The sequence below is a fragment of the Pipistrellus hanaki genome, assembly GCF_964339955.1.
Source record: "Pipistrellus hanaki genome assembly, chromosome: 2".
NCBI lineage: Eukaryota > Metazoa > Chordata > Mammalia > Chiroptera > Vespertilionidae > Pipistrellus > Pipistrellus hanaki.
In genome coordinates this window covers 181,825,108-181,846,115 of record NC_140504.1, presented here as the reverse complement: position 1 = coordinate 181,846,115, position 21,008 = coordinate 181,825,108, and the positions used below count along the sequence as shown (strand labels likewise).

Here is a 21,008-nt window from a genome sequence, read left to right as displayed (position 1 = left end):
AGAGAGGTATGGACATGGGAGAGAGGTACGTACATGGGAGAGAGGTATGAACATGGGAGACATGAACATGGTAGAGAGTTATGGACATGGAAAAGAGGTATGAACATGGAAGAGAGGTATGAACATGGGAGAGAGACATGAACATGGGAGGGAGACTTGAACATAGGAGAGACATGAACTAGGAGAGAGGTATGGAAATGGGTGTCAATCCCACTGGATGGACCTTACATCTCTGAGGCTGCCCAGTTAAGCAAGGAAGTGAGAATTTATAGAGAATATATGACTCATGGAAACTAAAAGAAGAAATTATTCAAGAGGGAAGGAATTCAATTGTGTGAAGGTGGATGGGCACTAAGATTGCCATTGGGAAAATGTAGGCCATTGGTGATCTTCAGCATAGCATTTCGATGCCAAGGAAGATTGGTGAAAGTGGTATCCACAAAGGAAAGCAGGAGGAGTGGGGAGAGTGAGATGCTCATGGGAAGAACATATATGAAGGTAGTGAGGTGATGGGAGAAGTCTGAGAATATGCCCTGTTAAAAGGAGACCTGTTCTGTTGTGAAGTAGACAGTGAGGGGATCTGTGACACAAACCCAGGCAAGAACTGATATTGGGGACAAGAGTAGGAAGGCATGTGAGGCATGTGAGGCATGTGAGGCATGTGAGGCATGTGAGCATGTGAGGCATGTGAGGCATGTGAGGCATGTGAGGAATCCCAAATAATTGAAAGAATTTTAAAGGGAATGGACCATGTTCACATGTGCTCTCAGAAGAGGTCACTGTAACTGCAATGCAGAGTGGGTTGAAGGGCAAACCAGAGAGACTCAACTGAAGTAGATGACTGGGGAAATGCATGAGGAAAATGGGACTTTGAATGTGTATTGGAGAGTGAGAATGAGCTGGGAGAAGGGTGAATCTGAATTTCTTGGTTTATGCACTTGGCAGTAACTTTCACTGTCCTGAGTACAGTTTGGGACATGTAGATGAAATGAATGCAAAGTGCCTGGCATTGTTTTTAGCTTTTTAACATAATTATCCTGTTATCATCTGTGTAAGAAGCCCCAGTCTTTCTTCCAGGTCTAGTTCAAGAGGAACACTCCCCGCTCCCCCAAGTAGGGTGTGTCTTCCCTCCCGAGTATTCTAGGAGATTTATTATTCTAGAGGTGACACCAAGACAATAAAACCTTTACTCACCAGTTCACTAGGAGATTCTCATTGCCTCTCTGGCTGCCCCATGGGGCCTAGCACAGAATAGATGCTCTCCTACTGTGTGTAGATGGATTGACATGATGAGTGCTTCTCTCCATGGTCTTGCTCTTTTTGGTTTCATCATGAAAGCGTTGAAAGCAGCCAGTTCTCCTTCCTCCTGATCTCAGGATTTCCACCTTGCTATGAGGCCTGCTGTGGCAGAGCTGCCCATCCGAAGCTGGAGCAGGGGAGGCTCAGCCATTATTTTCCTGCCTCAGGGCAGATTGAAATCCAGTGAATTCTGTGCTCCCTGTGGCTCCCAGAGGTAATCATCTTGCCATGGAGAGTTATGTCATAGAGACAGGCATCTTTTGCATTTTCCCAGAAGGCAGAGGTCTTTCCCCTTCCCAGGGAGGCAAGCTCCAGACACCTGCTTTGAATCTACAGAAGACCTTCCCAGCTGGGAAGGTGACCTAGAAATATCAGCCAGAGGCCTTGGGGTACTTAACGGCAAATGTAGTGTCTTGAAGCTTCCTTCAGAAGTGTCATTAGGCTTCATTGGGTCTCAAAGGAGCCTTAACAGGGCAAACGTGGAGCCTCTTCCAGAAGTCACACCACTGGTGTCACGATAACCATCAAGAGTTAAAACATGTGAGGCTCCCCGCTGGTGTGGTTCCCTTGGCTGAGCAACCCAAAGGTTGCCAGTTCCATTCTGGTCAGACCACATGCTTGGGTTGGGGTTCAATCCCCAGTTGGGGAGTATAGAAGGCAAACCGATAGATGTTTTTCTCTCTCTCAGCTTCCTTTAAATATGTCCTTGTGTGAGGATTAAAAAAAAAAAAAAAAAAAGGACTTATGTGGTAGTTCTTTTTTTGTTCAAATTTCTTTATTGATTATGGTATCACATATTTGTTCTCATCCCTTAGTTCCCATCCCAAACCCCTTCCCATGCATTCCCCAACTTCCTGTTGTCCTTGACCACTGGTTAGGCTCATATGGATGCACACAGTCCTTTGGTTGATCTCTCTTCTTTTTCCCTATCCTCTCTTACTCTCCCTCTGAGTCTGACAGTCTGATCCATGCCTTCTTGTCTCAGGTCTGTTCTTGTTCATCAGTTAATGTTGTTCATCATTTCCCCTAGATGAGTGAGATCATGTGCTACTAGAAATATACTTATAAGAACCGAAAATGAGACAAGCAATAATGGTTATGCTGAAAGGTAAATGAATCAGTCTGAATTGAGTTTTTTTCTGGGCCAGCAGTTCTTTTGAGTCCCAATTTCAATGTCAAACAGTTCCTTATGCATACATGTCAGCAATGATATTTCAGTTCTAGATGGTGGACAAATGGTGATAATGCAGGTCGACCCTCTCTGGTTTGGTCCTGGGCAACCTGCAGTGATGCTCAGCTGCTGACTGCTAGTATGGCAAGGCAACATCAGCATCTTCCATCTCTGGACTGCTTCTCTTTTGTCTTCATGGCTGGAGCACTCCTGTCAATTCCTCTCTGTTACAGGAATCCACATGGTCTCAGAGTTGTTTTCTGAAAATATACAGACATATTCTTGACCAAAAGTTAATAAAGTAACTCATGTGGTATTTATGATGTGTCAATAAGTATCCTGCATATGGCATCTTATTTGCACAAGGGCACTCATGGGCCCCCGCCTGAGGGTGTTCCTGTTTTGCTGCCTGCCAAAGGAGCCTAAAGAGTTTGCTGGACTGTGACTGTGACTGTGACTCTGTGTGGCCTGGGGCATGTTTCATAACTTCCAAGGTGCAGAGGCGGTCATCAGGACAACAAAACCTAAAGGCATTGGGCTTAAGGGAGAGCTAGGTAGGGTCCTGTGAGCCTGTCTGCAGACTTCTGAAGAGCCACCAGGGGCAAGAGGATGTGTGAAGACAACAAAGCTCTGTAAGCCAGCTATGATTGCCTTTAGCCTTTAAGTTTTAGGCCTTTCAAATCTGCATGCCTGGTATGGTTGAAGTTCATTAAGGACAGACTTCTGAGAACCCGTGCCCCAGAAGCCATCACTTTAAACTCTGTCAGGGTTCCTGTGGTGTTTACCTCACTGTTTCCAGATTAACAGGTCTGTGGTGCTATTTCATGGCTTACTGCTTTCAATAGGAACTTTAGTTCTTTTATATCTGTCTGTTCAGTATTTCCTATATAGTTTATCACAATTTGGGTTATATCTGTTGTCATTTCTTAATATGTTATGAGTATAAGAATTATTTTCCTTGTCTTTGCCCATTATTTTGAAAGGCACCGGGTATACCTGGAGTCACCTGTTGTGTTAAACAGATCAGTTAGGATCTCAATAGGCAGAACTCCTTTTGTTGTTTTAGAGACCCAGGGTCCAGGAGCCACACTATCCATCCTTACAGACCTGGCCATTCTGATTCCACCAGAGCCCTGCTGTCCACTGTGGTAACCACATCACCTCTGGGGGGAGAACTGTTACTTGGCCTCTGTGATGCTCCAGGACCTCACCTCATCTTTCCTGTTGAAAACAGAGCGTCCATTGCAAGGGCAGGATTTCCCTCTTTACCTCTGGCTGACACAGTGCTTTTTGAAGACGCCAATATTCCCTTCACTGATGTGATTCTCAATACAATTCTCAGTCTTTGGAGAAGCTGTGTTTTTTGACCTTCAAGGTCAAGTGGTGAGTGAGCTGTTTGAATATTCTTTCTCAATCTCTGGGTTCCTTCCTCTAGATGTCGAGGAAATTTATGGCCTTTATTTACCCATGCTGCCACTGAGTTCAGGTTCAGGTGATGGAGTGAACAAACATTTAGAACCACTTCCAGATGTTTGAGCTCGTGCCTAGAGGACAGTATATGGGTAAGAACTGGTGAATAATTTGGTCTGATCTTAAATGATGTTCCTCCCTCCCAGGTCTAACACCTCAGAGTTTATTTCCACACAGATTGTATATGTTTTCTTCATGTGAAGTAGCTAAAACCTGTAGATTATATTGGCATATCAGTTTTCCTTCCTAGGGTCTGACTTGGTAAGTGGGTGCTCTGGGGGTTCTGTTAAAGACCCCGAGGCAATGGGGGATGGTGGGGTGGTCTATGAAGAGAGTGAGAATTGCTTGCATCCTGGACAAGTTTATGATAGGGATCTTTAAATAGTGGAGAACGGCCTCATCAACCGGACTAAAGGTTACTTGTGCTGATAAGGGATTTATAATGGGTCTGTGGGTTTAAGATACTCTGAGACTTCTAAATCTTCCCATATGTTTTTATTACAATTCTTATGATGCTGTCTTTCAAAGTCAATCCTTCAACTTTCACATGAGATCAGAGGCCTGATTAAGCTATGTAATTTCAGTAAGTATACAGCTGTAAGTATATATATGTAAGATTATATACATATGCATGTATGATATGTAAAAAGATGAAGATTATGTGTATATAAGATATAGGTGAAGATTATGAGCTATAGAACACTTCCAGCACCCAGAGGCTCCCTCACAACCTCTCGCAGTCACTGGCAGTTATGCAGAAGTCTCAACTCTTCTTAGTATTGTCAGCATAGATTACTTTTCTTATGTTTGAATTTCATATCAATGGAGTCTTAAAGTATGTATCTATGTGTCATTATTTTGGGCCTGGCTTTGTTGCTCAACATTAGATATGTGAGATTCACTCATTTTTGCATTAGGTCTTTTTTCATTGCTTTGTAGTATTCTATGAAATAGACATGAATTTATTTACCAATTTTATGGTTGATGGATATTGTAAATAGACTTGCTGTGAACATGTCTTTGGTGGACAGATTTTTGTTGTGTATATCTTACTTCTCTGGGTATATACTCAGAGTGAATTCCTGAGACATAGGGTAGGTGTATGTTTAACTTAAGTAAATCTTACCAAAGAGGTTCTGCAGTAGACTTGGCAGAAGAAATGGGAGTTAGAGCTGCTCTACATCTTTCAAAGCACTTGGCGTTGCCAGTCTCTTTCATCTTAGCCATGCTAGCCTGGCTGAGTGGCATCTCATGATGGTTTTACTTTGCATTTCTATGATGACTAATGATGAGTATCATTTCATGTACTTGTTGGTCATTTGATAGCTTTCGTTTGTGGTGTGAGTGTGTGTGCACATGTGTGTTAAGTAAGGATGTAATTTAACTGGCATTGTAATGTGACAACTTACATTCTTAAGCTTTGATTTTAGAGTTGTTTTTTTGTTTGTTTGTTTGTTTTTTGTCATTAGCTTCTTTATCTCTTCAGCTGCAAGAAGTGAGGGATTCCTCATAGTTCAGTCATAGATAGTTCCTAGTTCTCTTATCATGCCTTCTGCCAATAAATGATGACTCTGAGCTTATTCTTTTATTCCTCTATATTATCTCTTACATTTCGATGTCACTCCACCCCCAATACTTGCCTTTCCTGCCATTCTATGTCAGCAAACATTTGGTCCCAAATCATGATTTTCTAGGAGATCAGATTATTCCAGATGAGAACAGTAATAATTATATTAACTATTATTTTACCACGACCCACATGCTGCTGCAGTCACTTTTATAACCAGCTGATCCTTATGCTGGCAAATGAATCTGATAGAGCCCAGGTTATATCCTCACACATTTCTTCTACAAAGGAGTCTGAGAAGGCCCATTTCTTGCTTGCCCATGGCAGAGGGGAGGGATTGGAGGAGAGGGTGTTCATAGATAGTGGGTAGCCACAAGACACGACAAAATCCACTGTGGGGTCCATATTTTAGTTTTTAAGGCAAAAAAAGTTTAAAAATTGCTTGTGTAGATGATCTCTAAGTTCCTTATAATGCATCATCATCATCATCATCATCATCATAAACTAGTTAAATGAGTTCTTTAAAAAATATCTTTTTTGTCAAGAGTATTATGGAGGTCTCCATCCCCCCTCCCCCTGCTCCCCCCTTAGCCCATCCACACTATTCCCATCCTGCCCCAGGCTTTTACCACCCTATTGTTTGTATCTTCAGGTAATGCATATATGCATATAAGTTTTTAGTTACCTCATCCCATCCCCTCTCCCTGATTCCTGATGGGATTCATCTGTTTATTCCATGTTTCTATGCCTCTGGTTCTATCTTTTTTTTTTTTTTTTTTTTTTTTTTTTTTACTTTATTTTATTAATAAATTTTATTGTTCAGATTATTACAGGTGTTTCTCTCCCCCCCCCCCCCCACAGAGCTCCCCTACACCTGATTCCCCACCCCACCCCATGCCCTACTCCCTGCCACTGTCTTCATCCATAGGTGTAAGATTTTTGTCCAATCTCTTTCCACACCCCTCAGACCCTCTTCCCCCTGAGAATTGTCAGTCCATTCCCTTTCTATGTCCCTGATTCTATTATATTCACCAGTCCATTCTGTTTTTCAGATTTTTTATTCACTTGATTTTTAGATTCACTTGTTGGTAGTTATGTATTTGATGTCTTTTTGTTGTTCATAGTTTTTACCTTTACCTTTTTCTTCTTTTTTCTCTTTTAAAAGAATACCCTTCAGCATTTCATGTAATCCTGGTCTGGTGGTGATGAACTCCTTTAGCTTTTTCTTATCCGTGAAGCTCTTTATCTGACCTTCAATTCTGAATGGTAGCTTTGCTGGGTAGAGTATTCTTGGTTGTAGGTTCTTGCTGTTCATCACTTTGAATATTTCTTGCCATTCCCTTCTGGCCTGCATAGTTTCTGTTGAGAAATCAGATGACAGTCATATGGGTACTCCCTTGTAAGTAACTAACTGCCTTTCTCTTGCTGCTTTCAAGATTCTCTCTTTGTCTTTTCCCCTTGGAGTACTTGTCTTAATGCCAGACAATTTAGTTACTCCCCAAATGTCCCTGGATCTTTTCAAGTTGCTGTCCCAGCACTGGAGCTCAGAGGAGGTGAGTTTGAGTAATTCTGTGTGCCAGCCCTTTAAGAGGACCTGCCTGAGTCTTCAGCAACCTCCATGTCACTCAGCTACAATCCCAGCTTGTCACAGGTAGATCTCATCACAGCACTGGCATCCTGGCCTGAGGGGACAAGCTATTCATGTGGAAAAGGGGCTAGGACACTTTGCTCCTCTGGGGAGGCCTCTGCAGCCAAGTAATCCCTCTCGATTAAAAACATACCACACATGGGTGTTGGAACAGCCCGTTTCACTCCTCTACCCTTCCTACCAGTATTGATGTGCTTCTTTAATTCTCTAGTTGTAGGACTCCAGTTCAGGCAGTCCTGAATGATGGTTGTTCTGTATTTTAGTTGCAATTTTGATGTGGTTGTGAGAGCCAGCAAGTCCTGGCATTTACCTAGGCTACCAACTTGGTTTCCTCTCTCAGTTTAATGAGTTCTTAACCAATAATATGAAGGTGCTAAATATGAGATTTACATGCATTATCTCATGCACTCTCTGTGATCTTAGTAAATAGATTCTATTATCCTTCCTCTCTGTGCCTTGGTTTCATTACTTGTAAGATAATTGCAACTATATGGGTAAGGTTTTGTGAGTTTTAAATGGTTTAATACATGTCAGGGTGCTTGAAAGTGAATAAGCACTAAATAATGACATTATATTCACCACCATTATGACCAAAATACTTCCAAAGCTAATTTGTAATCCCAAATGCTTTGTTGAGTTCAGGGTATGAACTGCCTACCTCCTCAAGCTGTCACAGAGGTAGAAGGGCTGAGGGCCTGGGTTCTGTGTCCCTGAGATCTTTATCATCTCCCCATTCTGGCCTGGGCTGAATGCTGTCAGAGACGCCTAGGGGCAGGCCCAGAGCCTCAGCCTGATGTTTGATCCTGGGCAGACCAACAAGTCAGAGTAAGACCTCAGCAACCCATATGGAGAGAAAGGGCAGTTAGAATGTGTGGGTGTGATTTAGAGGGCACACTTTCCAATAAGTCTCCCAGCCAGATATTTAAATGTGCAGGGAGGGCAGAGACAAAGCACCAAGAGAGACCAGCTGGAGTCTGAGATCAGGTTCCACTCCCAGCTCCGCACCAGCTTTGCTGATCTGTCTGAAGACCTCTGAGCCCACGGTGTTTCCATTTTTGAGGTGGGTAGGTGGGTGACTGGGTTTCCAGGGTGTCTCGACTCTAATCATTACTGGTTTCATTTATAATTGGAGTCTGACTTTACCTGAGGGTCTGTTGTGTGGCCCACCCAGCGCTGGAAAGTTTTGGCTGAGTAGGTTGTAGTAGCCATGGTTTGGAGGGACAGCCTTCACAGGTACTTACCTGGCCTGATATCTGAGCTGAGTTCTGCTCTTCCCAAAGGGATTTACCTGAAGCACAAGACCCCATAGGTCCTGGTCACTTTGTGCTGGGCCTGAGGAAGCAGGAGATAAACGGTACCAGGTGAGTCTGGGGGTGGAGTAGGACCCATGGGTGCAGCCCTAACTGCTGAAACAGAAGATTCAGTCTGTAGGTGGCCCTCACTTCAGTCTCAGGGGTGGGTGGCCAGCAGCAGGTGCAGTGGCTACTTTAGGCAGCCCAGATGCCAGTCCCAGCTCAGCTACTGACCACTTGGTGACCTTGGGCAAGTCCTTTCCTCTCTCTGGGTGACTTGTCCACATGTGTAAAGTGGGATGTTGGGTTAGGTGATCCCCTGTAATCTTTAGCCCTATAATCTAAAGATCGTGGGCTCTGCACTTACCTTTTCTGTGGGTCACATTTCTCATCTGTGAATGGGAACATGTGAGAGAAGGAGCCTGGAAGAGGATGCCAACCACCTATGGTAAGGGGTCTTTTGAGCATCTCCCTTGATCCCAAACTAGGTCTCTGAAGAAGGCTGGGCCTGGCCAGTGGTCCATCCTACAGATGGGAAAGTTCACGAGGTTCCATGGAGCTCTATGTGGCTTCATGGGAGCGCCGAGTACTTACTGGCCTAGGAACTCTGGCTCCATGGGCCAGCAGGGCGCTGGGATGAGGAGGGAGGAGTGTCCTCAGAGCAAGGCATTTCCAGGATTCTGAGAATGTCCCTGGCAGAGGGCTCTGATGGACAGTCACGGACAATCACCACCCTCAAGGACTGGAAGGAGAAGGAAGGATGCCTTGGAAGCTCTTTGTTGAAGGATCTCATCCCTCTGCGAACTGAGGAATCTGCCATGGAGGTGGTCTTGAAGAAGATCCGGGAGCTCTCTGATTCGGTGAGGGGAGAGGAGGGAGGGGAGGGCAAGGTCATGCAGTAGGGAGTGGAGAGGGTGGGTCTCAGTCCCTACTTAGGCGGGGACAAAAGAAGACTTTCTGTTTGTGTTTTATGAGTCAGTTCCTATGTCTTACTGAATAGCTGTGTTCCCTGGTGGCATGGGATAGTTCCCCTGTCCCCTTTGAGTCCCCCACCAGCTCCTGGGAATTTACCCTGTGCCAAGTGATCTGGGTGAGGGTTGGAGAGTTTTGGTGCCCATTTGATCTATGGAGCTTGTTGTCCTCTTGACTTCCTGTTGTGGGAGTTAGAAGATCAAGGCTCAAATCCTACCATTGCCATGAAGTTGCTACTGACCTTGATGGCAAGACTCACACTTTAGAGTACCTGACACCTGTATAATTTTGTTAGCCAGTGTCACTCCAATAAGTTCAATAAACAGGAAATATTTTTAAAAAGAGAAAAGAGATTTTAGAGCCATAGTTTCCTCTTCCTAATTGGGAACACAGCAGTACTTGCCGCATGGAGACAGTGTGAGGACTCGGTAAAATGACACAATGCCCTGCCGTTCTTGACTCTCTCTCTGTGTCTTGGCAGGACCAACGAGACCCCTTCATGGTGGCCGACCTGGGTGTGTTGGCCAGCCGCCATCAGGCTTTCTGCCAGGCTCTGCCAAGGGTCTCCCCCTTCTATGCAGTGAAGTGTAACAGCAGCCCCTGGGTGCTGCGTGTCCTGGCCGCCCTGGGCACCGGCTTCGACTGTGCCAGCCAGGTGAGCCTGGGCCACTGCCAGTTGCCTCTTTCATAGGCTTGACAGTTACTAGAGGGAAAAGGCTAATTTCCAGGAGTCAAGATAGCAGCTCATAAACAGTGGCTGATGTGTGTGGTGCTCAGTTGTATGTGAAAGAATAAATGAATGAAGAAGGAGTGGTCCACCCTCCTCTGGTCTAGGTAACAAAGGCAGTCAGCCTGAGCTAAGGAGTGAAGGAAACATACGCTTTAATCCACAGACCCTGTTCTGTCCTGGCACAGCTATTTCATTGGAGAGTCAATTTCTCGGTCCTTAAAATGGGTTCAGTCCTCACTGGTTTGGCTCAGTGGATAGAGTGTTTGCCTTTGGACTGAAAGGTCCCAGGTTCAATTCCAGTCAAGGGCATGTGTCTCGGTTACCGGCACATCTCCAGTAGGGGGTGTGTAGGAGGCAGCTGATTGATGTTCTCTCTCATTGATGTTTCCAACTCTCTATACCTCTTCCTTTCTTTCTGTAAAAAATCAATAAAATATATTAAGAAAAATAAAATGGATTCAACTCTATGTTCCTTAGAGCAGTCTAAAAGCTTAAATAGCACAATATGTGCCCAGCGCTGGGCCAGATGTACAGTAGGGGCTAGTAGGGGACAGCCCCTCATGCCCGGGGTTCCTGTGCCCCAAAAGCAGGGCAGCAGGGAGGCAGCCCCTTACTCTGGCTTTGCCCCTGCAGGTGGAGCTGGAGCAGGTGCTGGGCCTGGGCGTGGCCCCCTCACGCATCATCTTTGCCCACCCCTGCAAGCCCATCTCCCACCTGCAGTATGCTGCCCGCCATGGGGTGCAGCTCCTGACCTTCAACAGTGAGGAGGAGCTGACCAAGGTGGCCCAGCACCACCCTGGGGCCAGGTGAGACCAGCAGGCCTGCAGGCAGGTGGGGCCTCAGGGAGGAGATGAAGGCTGTTCCGTGGAGACTAGGAGACGCCCAAGCAGCAGCGAACAAGAATGTGGGTTGGGTGTCCCAGTGCCTCCCCGGTGCCCACTCGTGCCAGATAAAGGTTTCCCGTGTCTGCAGAGACACTGGCAGAGCCTGGCATTAGGAGGTCTGGAGTCAGCAACCTGGTGGAAAAAGCACTCTGATAGGATTCAGGAAGACCAGGGCTCACATTTCTGACTTACTTGTCACATCTGTGTGTTCCTGAGAAAGCTATTTAACGTCTGTGATCCTGTGACAGGAGGTCTGCTGAGAGGATGTTTATAATTTTGTCTTTTTCCTGCTTTTTCTTGCCTGGGCAGAAGCGTAAAAGAAGAAGTGTAGCCCTAACTGGTTTGCCTCAGTGGATAGAGTGTCGGGTCTGTGGGCTGACAGGTCCTGGGTTAGATTCATGTCAAGGGTACATGCCCAGGTTGCAGGCTTAATCTGTAGTAAGGAGCGTACAGGAGGAGCCGATCAATGATTCTGTCTCATCATTGATGTTTCTATATCTCTCTCCCTCTCTCCTCCTCTCTGAAATCAATAAAAATATATTAAAAAAAATAAAAATGTAGTGTGTCCCCTCCCTGGAATTCCATGGCTGGACAGTCCAGAGCACTGAGGCAGGAGTAGAAGGAGGGTAGAGGTATTTGGATGGGAGCAGAAAAGCATTCAGGCCTGGGGTTCATGTGTCTAAGAATGCCTGTCACCCTCATATCCACTCCCAGGCTGGTCCTCCGACTGTGGACTGATGACAGCAAGAGCCTCATCCGTATGAGCACCAAGTTTGGGGCCAGCCTGGAGATGTGTGGACACTTGCTCAAGTCTGCCCGAGACCTAGGCCTGGCTGTGGTTGGAGCCAGGTAAGAGCCCGGACTTTCTCTCCTGCGAGGCAGGGCTCCTGGTCCGCACTCCTGTCCCCAGCCTCTGACTAACCCGGGGGCCTTGTACCCGGTGGCTCCATGTGGTCCTCAGAAGAGGAGGTGGATGCCAGCTGCTGGGAGGGTGGGGCAAGCAAGGCACTGGCCTTGGGTGCAAAGTTTAATGGGATGCTGAAAACCTTGTACTTGAGATAAATTATGTTTTAATACAGCATTTAAATAATTAATGCAGAATAAATCCATGATGAGAGAATATCAAATTTTTAAATCAAGATAGGACTGGCATTTCTGATTTTCCTTTTGCTTCTGGGTCCAAATACTCTTTACTAATCTTATCTTTATTTAAAGATTTTGTATTTTATTCATCATGGCTATTTTTGCATCAGTGCTTTCTATCCCTTGATGGGATATATACAGGAGGTAACCAATTGAAGTCTCTCTCGCACTCGCTCTTGCTCTCTCTCTAATATATGTGTGTATTACACGAAGGTTACTTCTGTTGATTGCTCAGTGCTTTGGTGCCCTCTTGAATGCTGCACCTGAGAAGTGCCCTCCCTCACCTCACCTCACCTGCCCCTGATTGGGTCCTCTGCCCTCCCAGGTGGGTGGTTTGAGATTTGGGGTTCAGATCACATGCATCCCAGGGAGGAGTAGAAGGGGAAGCTTTAGGAGGCATGGCTAAGAGAGGTGAATGCCACACAACCACGAGAGCCCCAACTCACGGACTGTCATGTTGTATGTGTCTCTGGGGTCCCCATGTGCACAGCCATGGCTGTGGTTTCTGTGGGTGCCCACGAGCTCCATGTAGTCACACGTGTCTCCGTGTCTGTGTCCGTCTGGTTCACACTGTGCCTGTGTGGCTGTTTCCTGATGTGCACCTCCTCCTGTTGACACTTGCGTTTCCTTGTATGTTTCTGCCCTGTCACCGCACCTGCGCTCAGCTTCCACGTGGGCTCGGCCTGCCAGGATCCCCACAGCTTCACACAGGCCATCGCCGACTGCCGGCGCGTGTTCGAGATGGGCCGTGGGGTCGGGCATGACATGAGCCTCCTGGACATTGGAGGGGGCTTCCCCGGAGTGGAGGGCTCTGAGCCTGAGTTTGAGGAGGTAAGAGGGGAGGGGAGGGCGTCTGGGGGTCCCAGGCTGGGTTCATTGCAGAGTGTGTGTTAGTGCACAGGGAGCTCTTGGCACTCAGGCATGTGGCTGCATGCAGCTGGGCTTTGTGCTGGTTGAGAGGTGTCTGACTCTACATGCGTGGCCTATGCACATATGTGTGTGTATGTGTGTGACTGTAGGTGTGTGTGTGTGTGTGTGTGTGTGTGTGTGTGTGTGTGTGTGTCTGTGAGTATGTGCATGCAGTTCTGTGCCTTCTTTAGATGTGTTGGTTACCACCCTTGGTAAAGCTACCATCAGATAGAGGTGTACTTACTGTGTCTCCCACACCCAGCGGACAGTCCCCCTTTGCTGATCATGTATTGATTTCAATGTTTCCGAGTCAGACCTTATGGTGCTGCAGCCTGGTCACTAGGCTTGTGTCCTCGGGCATCTCCTCCCCCCTTCCCCACCCCCGGGCCACAGTTTCACCTGTTTCCTCCCCTGTTCAAGGGGATGCTGACACCTTCCCACAGAGCTGTCAGGGGAATGAAGAGAGAAGATGCCTGGAAAGGCTCCGCATAGGAACTGGCCTCCCAGGGCTCGGGTCTGTCCCCACAGATGGCGAGAGTGATCAGTGCTGCCCTGGCCCAGGACTTCCCCGAGGGAGCCGGCATTGAAGTCATTGCGGAGCCCGGCCGCTTCTATGCGGCATCTGTCTGTGTGGCCGCTGCCAACATCATCGCCAAGAAGGCTGTGCTGCAGCCTGGTGGGTGGGCCCGGACTGGGCTGCGAGCACTCTGTCCAGTGGTCCCCAGGCCTCGGGGAAGGAGGAGCAGAGGGTCTGAGTTCCACATTTGGGGAACAGATGCTGTGATTTAGCTACAGGGCAGAACCTGTCAGTAACATTATTGTGCTGTTCTCAGAAAGCCTGGAGGGAGGCATGGGGGTCTGTTCTTCCTGTGCCTGGAGGGGAAGTCTGAGGGCACAGCCTCCACTCCCCGTGTGCACCTCACTGTTTCCAAGCCAGCATTTTCTAACAGCCATGTAGTTTTATAACAAAAAAAATAGAGTCTTTAAATACTAATTTTATAGCACATACATGAAGGAAATATTGCCGTTATCATGGCCTGGAGGTTAAGGGTGACATTTGTAGGGTAACTGTAAATGATATGGAGGTCACCATCTCAGGAGGGGTTTTCATTGTTTCTTATGTGTGGGACAGAGTCAGGTGGGGTTGCTTTCCTCAGAAAGGGACTAAGTAGAAACTCAAGTTCATGATAAGCTAGAATAGACTTACCCTCTGGTTAGTGCCCTTTACTCTGAAATTTTATGACCATCATATAACTGTTTCTAAATAATTTTTATTTTATTTTAAAAAAATATTTTTATTGAGTTTAGAGAGGATGAGAGAGGGAGAGAGAGAGAGAGACAGAAACATCAATGATGAGGGAGAATCACCGACTGGCTGACTCCTGCACATCCTATACTGGGGATTGAGCTTGCAACTTGGGCATGTGCCCTGACCGGGAATCGAACCATGGCTTCCTGGTTATAGGTTCAGGCTCAACAACTGAGCCATACCAGCCGAGCTCTAAGTAATTTTAATCTGTTTTTTTATCCTTTGTACAAATGTCCTACCCACACCATTGTAGCCTTAAAGGCAGGTGAGTCAACTAATTTCATTTTCTCACAAAGCATCTCATTAGAGAACATTGGGTTTGGGCATATAATTTCAGCCATCACTTAACAAAGGCTTGAAGTATACATATTATGGCTTACTATGTTTGTCTTCAGAATAGCATGAGCTGCCAGTGATTAAGGATCTATTATGTGAGAAATTACTGTTTTACCCAATTTCTGCTCAGCCCTCCTGTGAGGCATTCTGGGGTCATTCCCATTTTCCAGGCAGAGATCTTGAGGCTCAGAGAGAGGAAGTGATTGTCTGAGGCAGCAAAGCTAGTTCGTGCACAGCGGTGCCAGGTCCATCCGACTGAGACGCTGGTGCCCTTGTATTTGCAGACATGCCAGCAGAGCGAGGGCCCCGCCTCAGGGCTGCCATGACTAACCCATGACCATCTGGTTTAGAGAAGGTGGGGCCATGGGTGCAGAAGGCAGAGTCAGTGCTGGCAGTTGAGAGAGCAGAGGACAGAAGTGACTCACGCCAGGGAGAAGAAGTGTGGGGTGGTGGGAGGGAGAGCCCGGGAGAGGAAACCATAATGAGAAAGATCTAGGCATCTAAATGCTCAAGTGGTTGGAATGGTCCCAGTGCCCATGGAAACCATTTGCAAAGATTAAGGAAATCAATGTCCAAGGACGGACTCAGAGTGGCTGTAAAGAAACTGGCTGGTAGTAGTTCATGTCATAGCATCTGGGGCTGTAGTTGAGCATCAGGTCAATGTGCATCGGAGTGTGATGGAGCTTGAGAGAAGCTGCCACGTGTTCAGTGAGGCATCAACAGAGGCAGAGTATTTAGAGGGAAGCAGGTGACAATTACGCTGCTCTCTGACTGAGGTAGCTGGGCACTGATTAAGATGTAGCTAGGATCTGCTTTAGTCAGATAATAGGAGACATACAGATACAGAAGTGACTGCCTTCAATAAGAAGATTTTACCCATAGTTCTCTGGATTGAGGAGTCATGGCAGGCATCCTGGGTCACATGGGGTAAACAACAGGTAGGTCAGGAGGCAGGAGAAGGGGCCGGTAGGGGTGAGAGGCTTTACTTTGTTTGACTGGCGGTCTTGATCTGGAGTTTAGAAGGGTTCAGGAAACCTGGAGGAGGGGCTGTGCGTAAATTAAATAAGAGTCAAGAGATGAAATATAATTTTGAAAGGCATTTGTGGAGCCAGGGAAGACTTAGCTAAAAGGAACTAAGTTCTTGTTTCAGGACCACTTGCTTTTTATTTTTTAAAAATATTTCTTATTGATTTTTTTACAGAGAGGAAGGGAGAGGGATAGAGAGCTAGAAACATTGATAAGAGGGAAACATTGAACAGCTTCTTCCTGCACACCTGCTGGGAATGTGTCCACAACAAAGGTACATGCCCTTGGCTGGATTCGAACCTTTTAGTCCACTGACTGATACTCTATTCGTTGAGCCAAACTGTTTAGGGCCTCTTGCTGTTTATTAACACAAATTGTCCTAAGGCAAGGTGGAGATATACACATCAAAGGGTAGAGTTAGGTACAGAATCCATTGTCAGATTGGGGAATTACCTCCAGCTGTTCAGGTGTTTGGGCAGGAGGAGGCAATAGCATGTAGCTTAAGCTGCCCTGAGCTGTCTGGCAGCAAGCAATCATCCTTTTCAGGTTTGGGGAAATGCCTTTAGCCATTTCCAACAGGCGATAACATATGTGACTCAGCCCTTGTTGAGTCCCCAAGTTCTACTAACCTTTTGATAAAACCCTTGCAATTTTGACATGCTGGAATTGGCTCTGGCAACTTTGGTTTTCCAGGGAGGGCTTGAGGAGGCAGGCAAAACTAAGTAGGCAGGTTTGGGGTTGGCTACTTTGAGTAATTTCCATGGCTGTTGTCTGTAAAGACAGCCCCTAATTGCCTGGTCCCTCAGCCCAGGATAGTTAGTGGAGGGTAGTGGTTCACCCTGTGAGAGCTTAATCAAGCAGGGGGCTGGCAGGTGCAGACGCTGGTCTGGTTGGTCCATGTGTGCAGGTGCCCTTGCAGGGCTTTGTCTTCCTGCCTAGGAAGTAGGCAGCCCTGGGAGGAGTGATGTCTCCAGGGTCAGCAAGGTCCCAGATGCCAGAGCATCAGGATAAAGAAAACAGAAAATATGAGTAACCCAGGTGGCCCTTTGAGGAGGGAAATGGACCTGCTAGCAGCCTGCTAATAGCACCCTTATGGCATCATGTCATAAGAAGGCATTTTGCTCTGAGTTTCGCCTAACACTGTGTCAGGGAACCTGGTCAAGGTGCAGACAGAGGACCTGGGTCCTGATCTGGGGTGAATCCCAGCCCTGCCACATTGTCCTGTGTAACTTCTGGCAAGACTCAGTTTCCTCAACTGTACAGTAGTGTTCCATGTCCCTATTCAGAGTGTCATTAGCACTATGGTCAGCAAACTCATTAGTCAGCAGAGCTAAATATCAATAGTACAATGATTGAAATTTCTTATGAGAGCCAAATTTTTAAAATTTAAACTTCTTCTGACAGCACTTTTTAAAAATAGACTCACCAAGTCTGTGGTATTTTGTGGGAGAGCCACACTCAAGGGGCCAAAGAGCAGCATGTGACTCACAAGCCACAGTTTGCCGATCATGGCATTAGGAGAATGAAATAATTTGATTTGTGTAGACAGGTTGGAAAAATGTCTGGCCCTTGCTCATGGCTACTTATGTCATTCTTAGTGGCAGTAGCACACTGTGATGGTGTGCAGGTGGGGCAGAGGAGCAGTGGGAACCCAAAAAACAGGGCTGATTCTTGCAGGTGGTCAGGGAAGTGTTAGCCAGTGCTGGTTAGAGGGTCTGGGCTGGTCCTACGGCTGCTGGACTCAGTGCTGATGGTCAGTGGTGACACCTGGCTGAGCACAGTCCTGTCTTTTCCCCTCTCCCAGGAGGCCACCGGAAACTGTTGTACTATCTCAACGACGGCCACTATGGCAGCTTTCGATCCTTCCTCAGGGACCGTGTCCCCAGGATGCCAATTGTAGTGAAGGTAAGGAGGCCCAGACCCTGACAATACTGACATCAGACCTCTTCCCTGTGAGGCAGGGATCCCTCTTCCTTAAGAGGCAGAGCACAGAGTCTTAGATTACACATGGCTTTACAGATTGTCATAACCATGCGTGTTATAAGGATGTGCACAGGCATGCCTGTATGTATTTGCATGTGCACTTACATTTGTGTGTGCATTTTTGTGTATGAGCATGCTGACTGACACCTGTGCAGGTAGGTGGTGGACAGATACAGGGTCCTGTTGGGTATATAAGCACATCAGTTTGCATCTGGGTTTCCATGTGATCTCTCTGTATGCACTGTGTGTGTGTGTGTGTGTGTGTGTGTGTGTGTGTGTGTGATCTGGATCATTGAATGTTGGGATGCAGTAGTCCTAGGAAATGGAGAGTCTCCATCTTGCTTAACAGTAGATTCATCTGTGAAGGACCCCGATGCTTGGCGAAGGCCAGATGATTGAAATCAGGCCTCTCATGGGTTGGGACGTGGCATCAATCCTTGGTTAAAACTCCTCCAATGTGACTCCAATGTGCAGCTGAGTTTGACCCCGTATTTTGAGTGATTAGTGACTTAAATCTCTTGCTTTTAAAGATGGGAAACAGAGGCCCCCTGTGTGTCTGGCCTTGAGAACTGGCAGGGCTAGAATGTGTCACATGAGTGAATATAAGCTCCATGAGGGCCGGGTCAAGAGCAGTGCCTGGCACATAGGGACTGGTTGGTGTGGGTGATGGCCTGTGTCCTTGCTGTGCCTGGGGGTGCTCTGCTGGCCGAGGGCATGGGCTGGGAGGGTGGGTGGGGGCAGGAGCTCTTCCTTCCCTGATTCCCACCCCTGTGTCCCTGCAGGAGCTCTGCTCAAAGCCACCCCTCTTCCCCTGCATCCTTTATGGTCCCACGTGTGATGCCTTTGACAAGCTCAACGAGGAAGTGCAGCTGCCTGAGCTGGACGTGGGTGACTGGCTCATCTTCCCCTCCATGGGCGCCTATAGTTCAGTCATGAGCTCTACCTTCAATGGCTTTCTGCCTGCCTCCATCTGCTATATCATGGGACCTGAGCTCAGGTATCTGAGGAGAGCTCAAGGATCTGAACTTGGCACAGGGAGCTGATGGCTAAGATCTGGGTTCCCAGGTTAAGGAAAAGATTTCCCACTGGCCCCAGAAAAGATCCAAGTGACATACACTGCCTATGGGGTGACCCGTTATACCCATTACCCATATAAGTCCAAGGCAGCCCTCCTGGGCAGCTGTGTCAGCTCTGACATTTAGACACCTCTGAGTACACAAGTTGACACATTTAAGGCCCCTGTAACCCCAAATTCTTGGCCAGGTCCCCACTTTACTCTGACTATTTGTGGCTATTCCCCACTTCCCTCATTCAAAATCACTTCCCTGCCAACCTTAAGCTCCTTCACAGGCTCTGCCCAATGTGCTCCTATTAGTTCAATCTAGGGTTCACTCCCCAAGGTGATGGGGCTTCTAGAACACCCCTTTACTGGTACAATCTTTCCACAGGAGCCTGCTGCAGACAGCGCCTTAAGCTGGGACATGGCAGAATGGAAGGGTTCCAGACACTTGGTGTGCCCACCTGGAAAAGCTTGGGGTGGAGGTGGGGGTGTGGTGGGGAATAGTAAGTTGGGAAGCAGAGGTTTGGTTGCCTCTAAAATGATGAGGCAACTTTTCAGGTTCAAATCCATTTCCCCCTCAATGTTGACCTGAAATACAGGCAAGCCCTTCTGGGCAGAAGACTCCACTTTTGTACTTTTTACCCCTAAGCCCTGCAGTAGGGTAGCCTTGAGAAACTGATGTTATTACAAAACGTGCCCCCTGAAGGGGGCCTGGAGTGTGAAGCAACCTGCCTTGGCCAATACCTTGAGATTCTTAAAATATATAAATTTAAAAAATTGATTTTGAGAGAGAGAGGAAATGAAAGAGAGAAACATTGACTTGAGATGGGAACATCAATTGGCTATCTTCTGCATATCCCTCACTGTGGGTCAAGTCAGGTCACAATACAGACATGTGCCCTGACCAGGAATGGAACCAACAACCTTTCAGTGTTTGAGAAAATGCCCAACCAACTGAGCCCCACTGGCCAGGATTCATCCCTTCTTTTATCCAGTTATTGACCCTATGTTGTTCCTGAAATGTTCACATGCACTCCAGGCACCCATTGTACTGCCAAGAACACCGGCTCTGAGTCAGACCGGTAGCAAATCCAGGCTCCACCACAAACTGGCAGTGTGCTCAGAGCCTCAGTTTCTCCATCGATGGCATGAGAATGATATTAGTACCCTCCTGGCATGGCTGTTGAGGGGATTAAGTCTGATAATGCAAAGCCTCATTCAGGTCATTTCATGTCCAGAACTCTGCTTCAGGTTGGTCTTGATCCTAAATCTTTCCTACACAGAGACCACTCCCTGCCCCCTTGGACTGGGCATCCTCAGGGAGCATGTATTGCATCTAGCCATACAGGTATTGGGCCAGGCATGTGGGTGACTGTCCTGGCATTGGCCTTAAGAAATCCCGTTTGACAGGTGGGAAGACAAAGAATGGGAATATCCAACTCCAAAATAAGACAGGTACTACTGTGTGTCTCCCAGGTTTAGAAACTATATTTGGGAAGTTCTGAGCTGAGAAAAGAAAACGAGTCCTACAGCAAGGACATTGGCAGAGGTAGGGCAGTGGTTCCCAGAGGCCAAAGCCACTCACCTCCTGTGTTCTGTATCCTTTTTAAGCTTCACCTGATGTGACTTCTCCGATCCTCAGCTCCTGCAAATGGTCCTCATCATCCACTATAGTCATTCCCACCAATCTCACTGCTGCCTCCACACTCAGCTAAGACCAGGGGTATTCTCTAACATCCTTGTGTTGAAGACATCTCAGCTCCAGACATCAGAGGAGAAAGGATGGGCTGCAGATGCCACCTAAGGAAGCCAGAGGGCTCTAGTAGTCTTCAGATCCTGTGTTAATCATTAGTCTACTCCCAGATTCTGAAATTTAAGCTAGCAACAACCACACTTATCCCCTCAGAAGTGTCTGGAACAGCAAATATGAGTTGGCTTTAGGTAAAAAAAATTACATTCATATGCAAGAATTGCTGTTGTGTTTTGTGCTCTGCTCTATAGGTGTTGCCCTGTGGCATTTTAGATATCAACTCATCTGCCCATTTGTTCATGAATCCATTCATCCATCCATTAATCATTCACCAGTCTTTCCATCCTTTCATCCATTGATCCATCCATCCATCCATCCATCCATTCATCCATCCATCTATCCTCTGACCATCAATTGATCCATTTATCCAACTGTGCACCCATCCATAAAATGAAATGT

The 21,008-nt window shown here is 47.0% G+C and overlaps 1 protein-coding gene across 1 annotated transcript; it reads left to right on the top strand.

Annotated features, from left to right (window-relative positions):
- Positions 1–9,133: 9,133 nt before the first annotated feature.
- On the top strand, positions 9,134–19,212 carry LOC311615977 (antizyme inhibitor 2-like; the record flags this gene model as incomplete). Its single annotated transcript, XM_084871315.1, has 9 exons — positions 9,134–9,307; positions 9,901–10,074; positions 10,783–10,955; positions 11,748–11,882; positions 12,842–13,007; positions 13,614–13,761; positions 17,561–17,661; positions 18,522–18,736; positions 19,188–19,212. The coding sequence occupies 9 exons, from the start codon at positions 9,134–9,136 to the stop codon at positions 19,210–19,212; spliced, it is 1,311 nt and encodes a 436-aa protein (XP_084727441.1).
- Between the last annotated feature and the right edge of the window lie 1,796 nt (positions 19,213–21,008).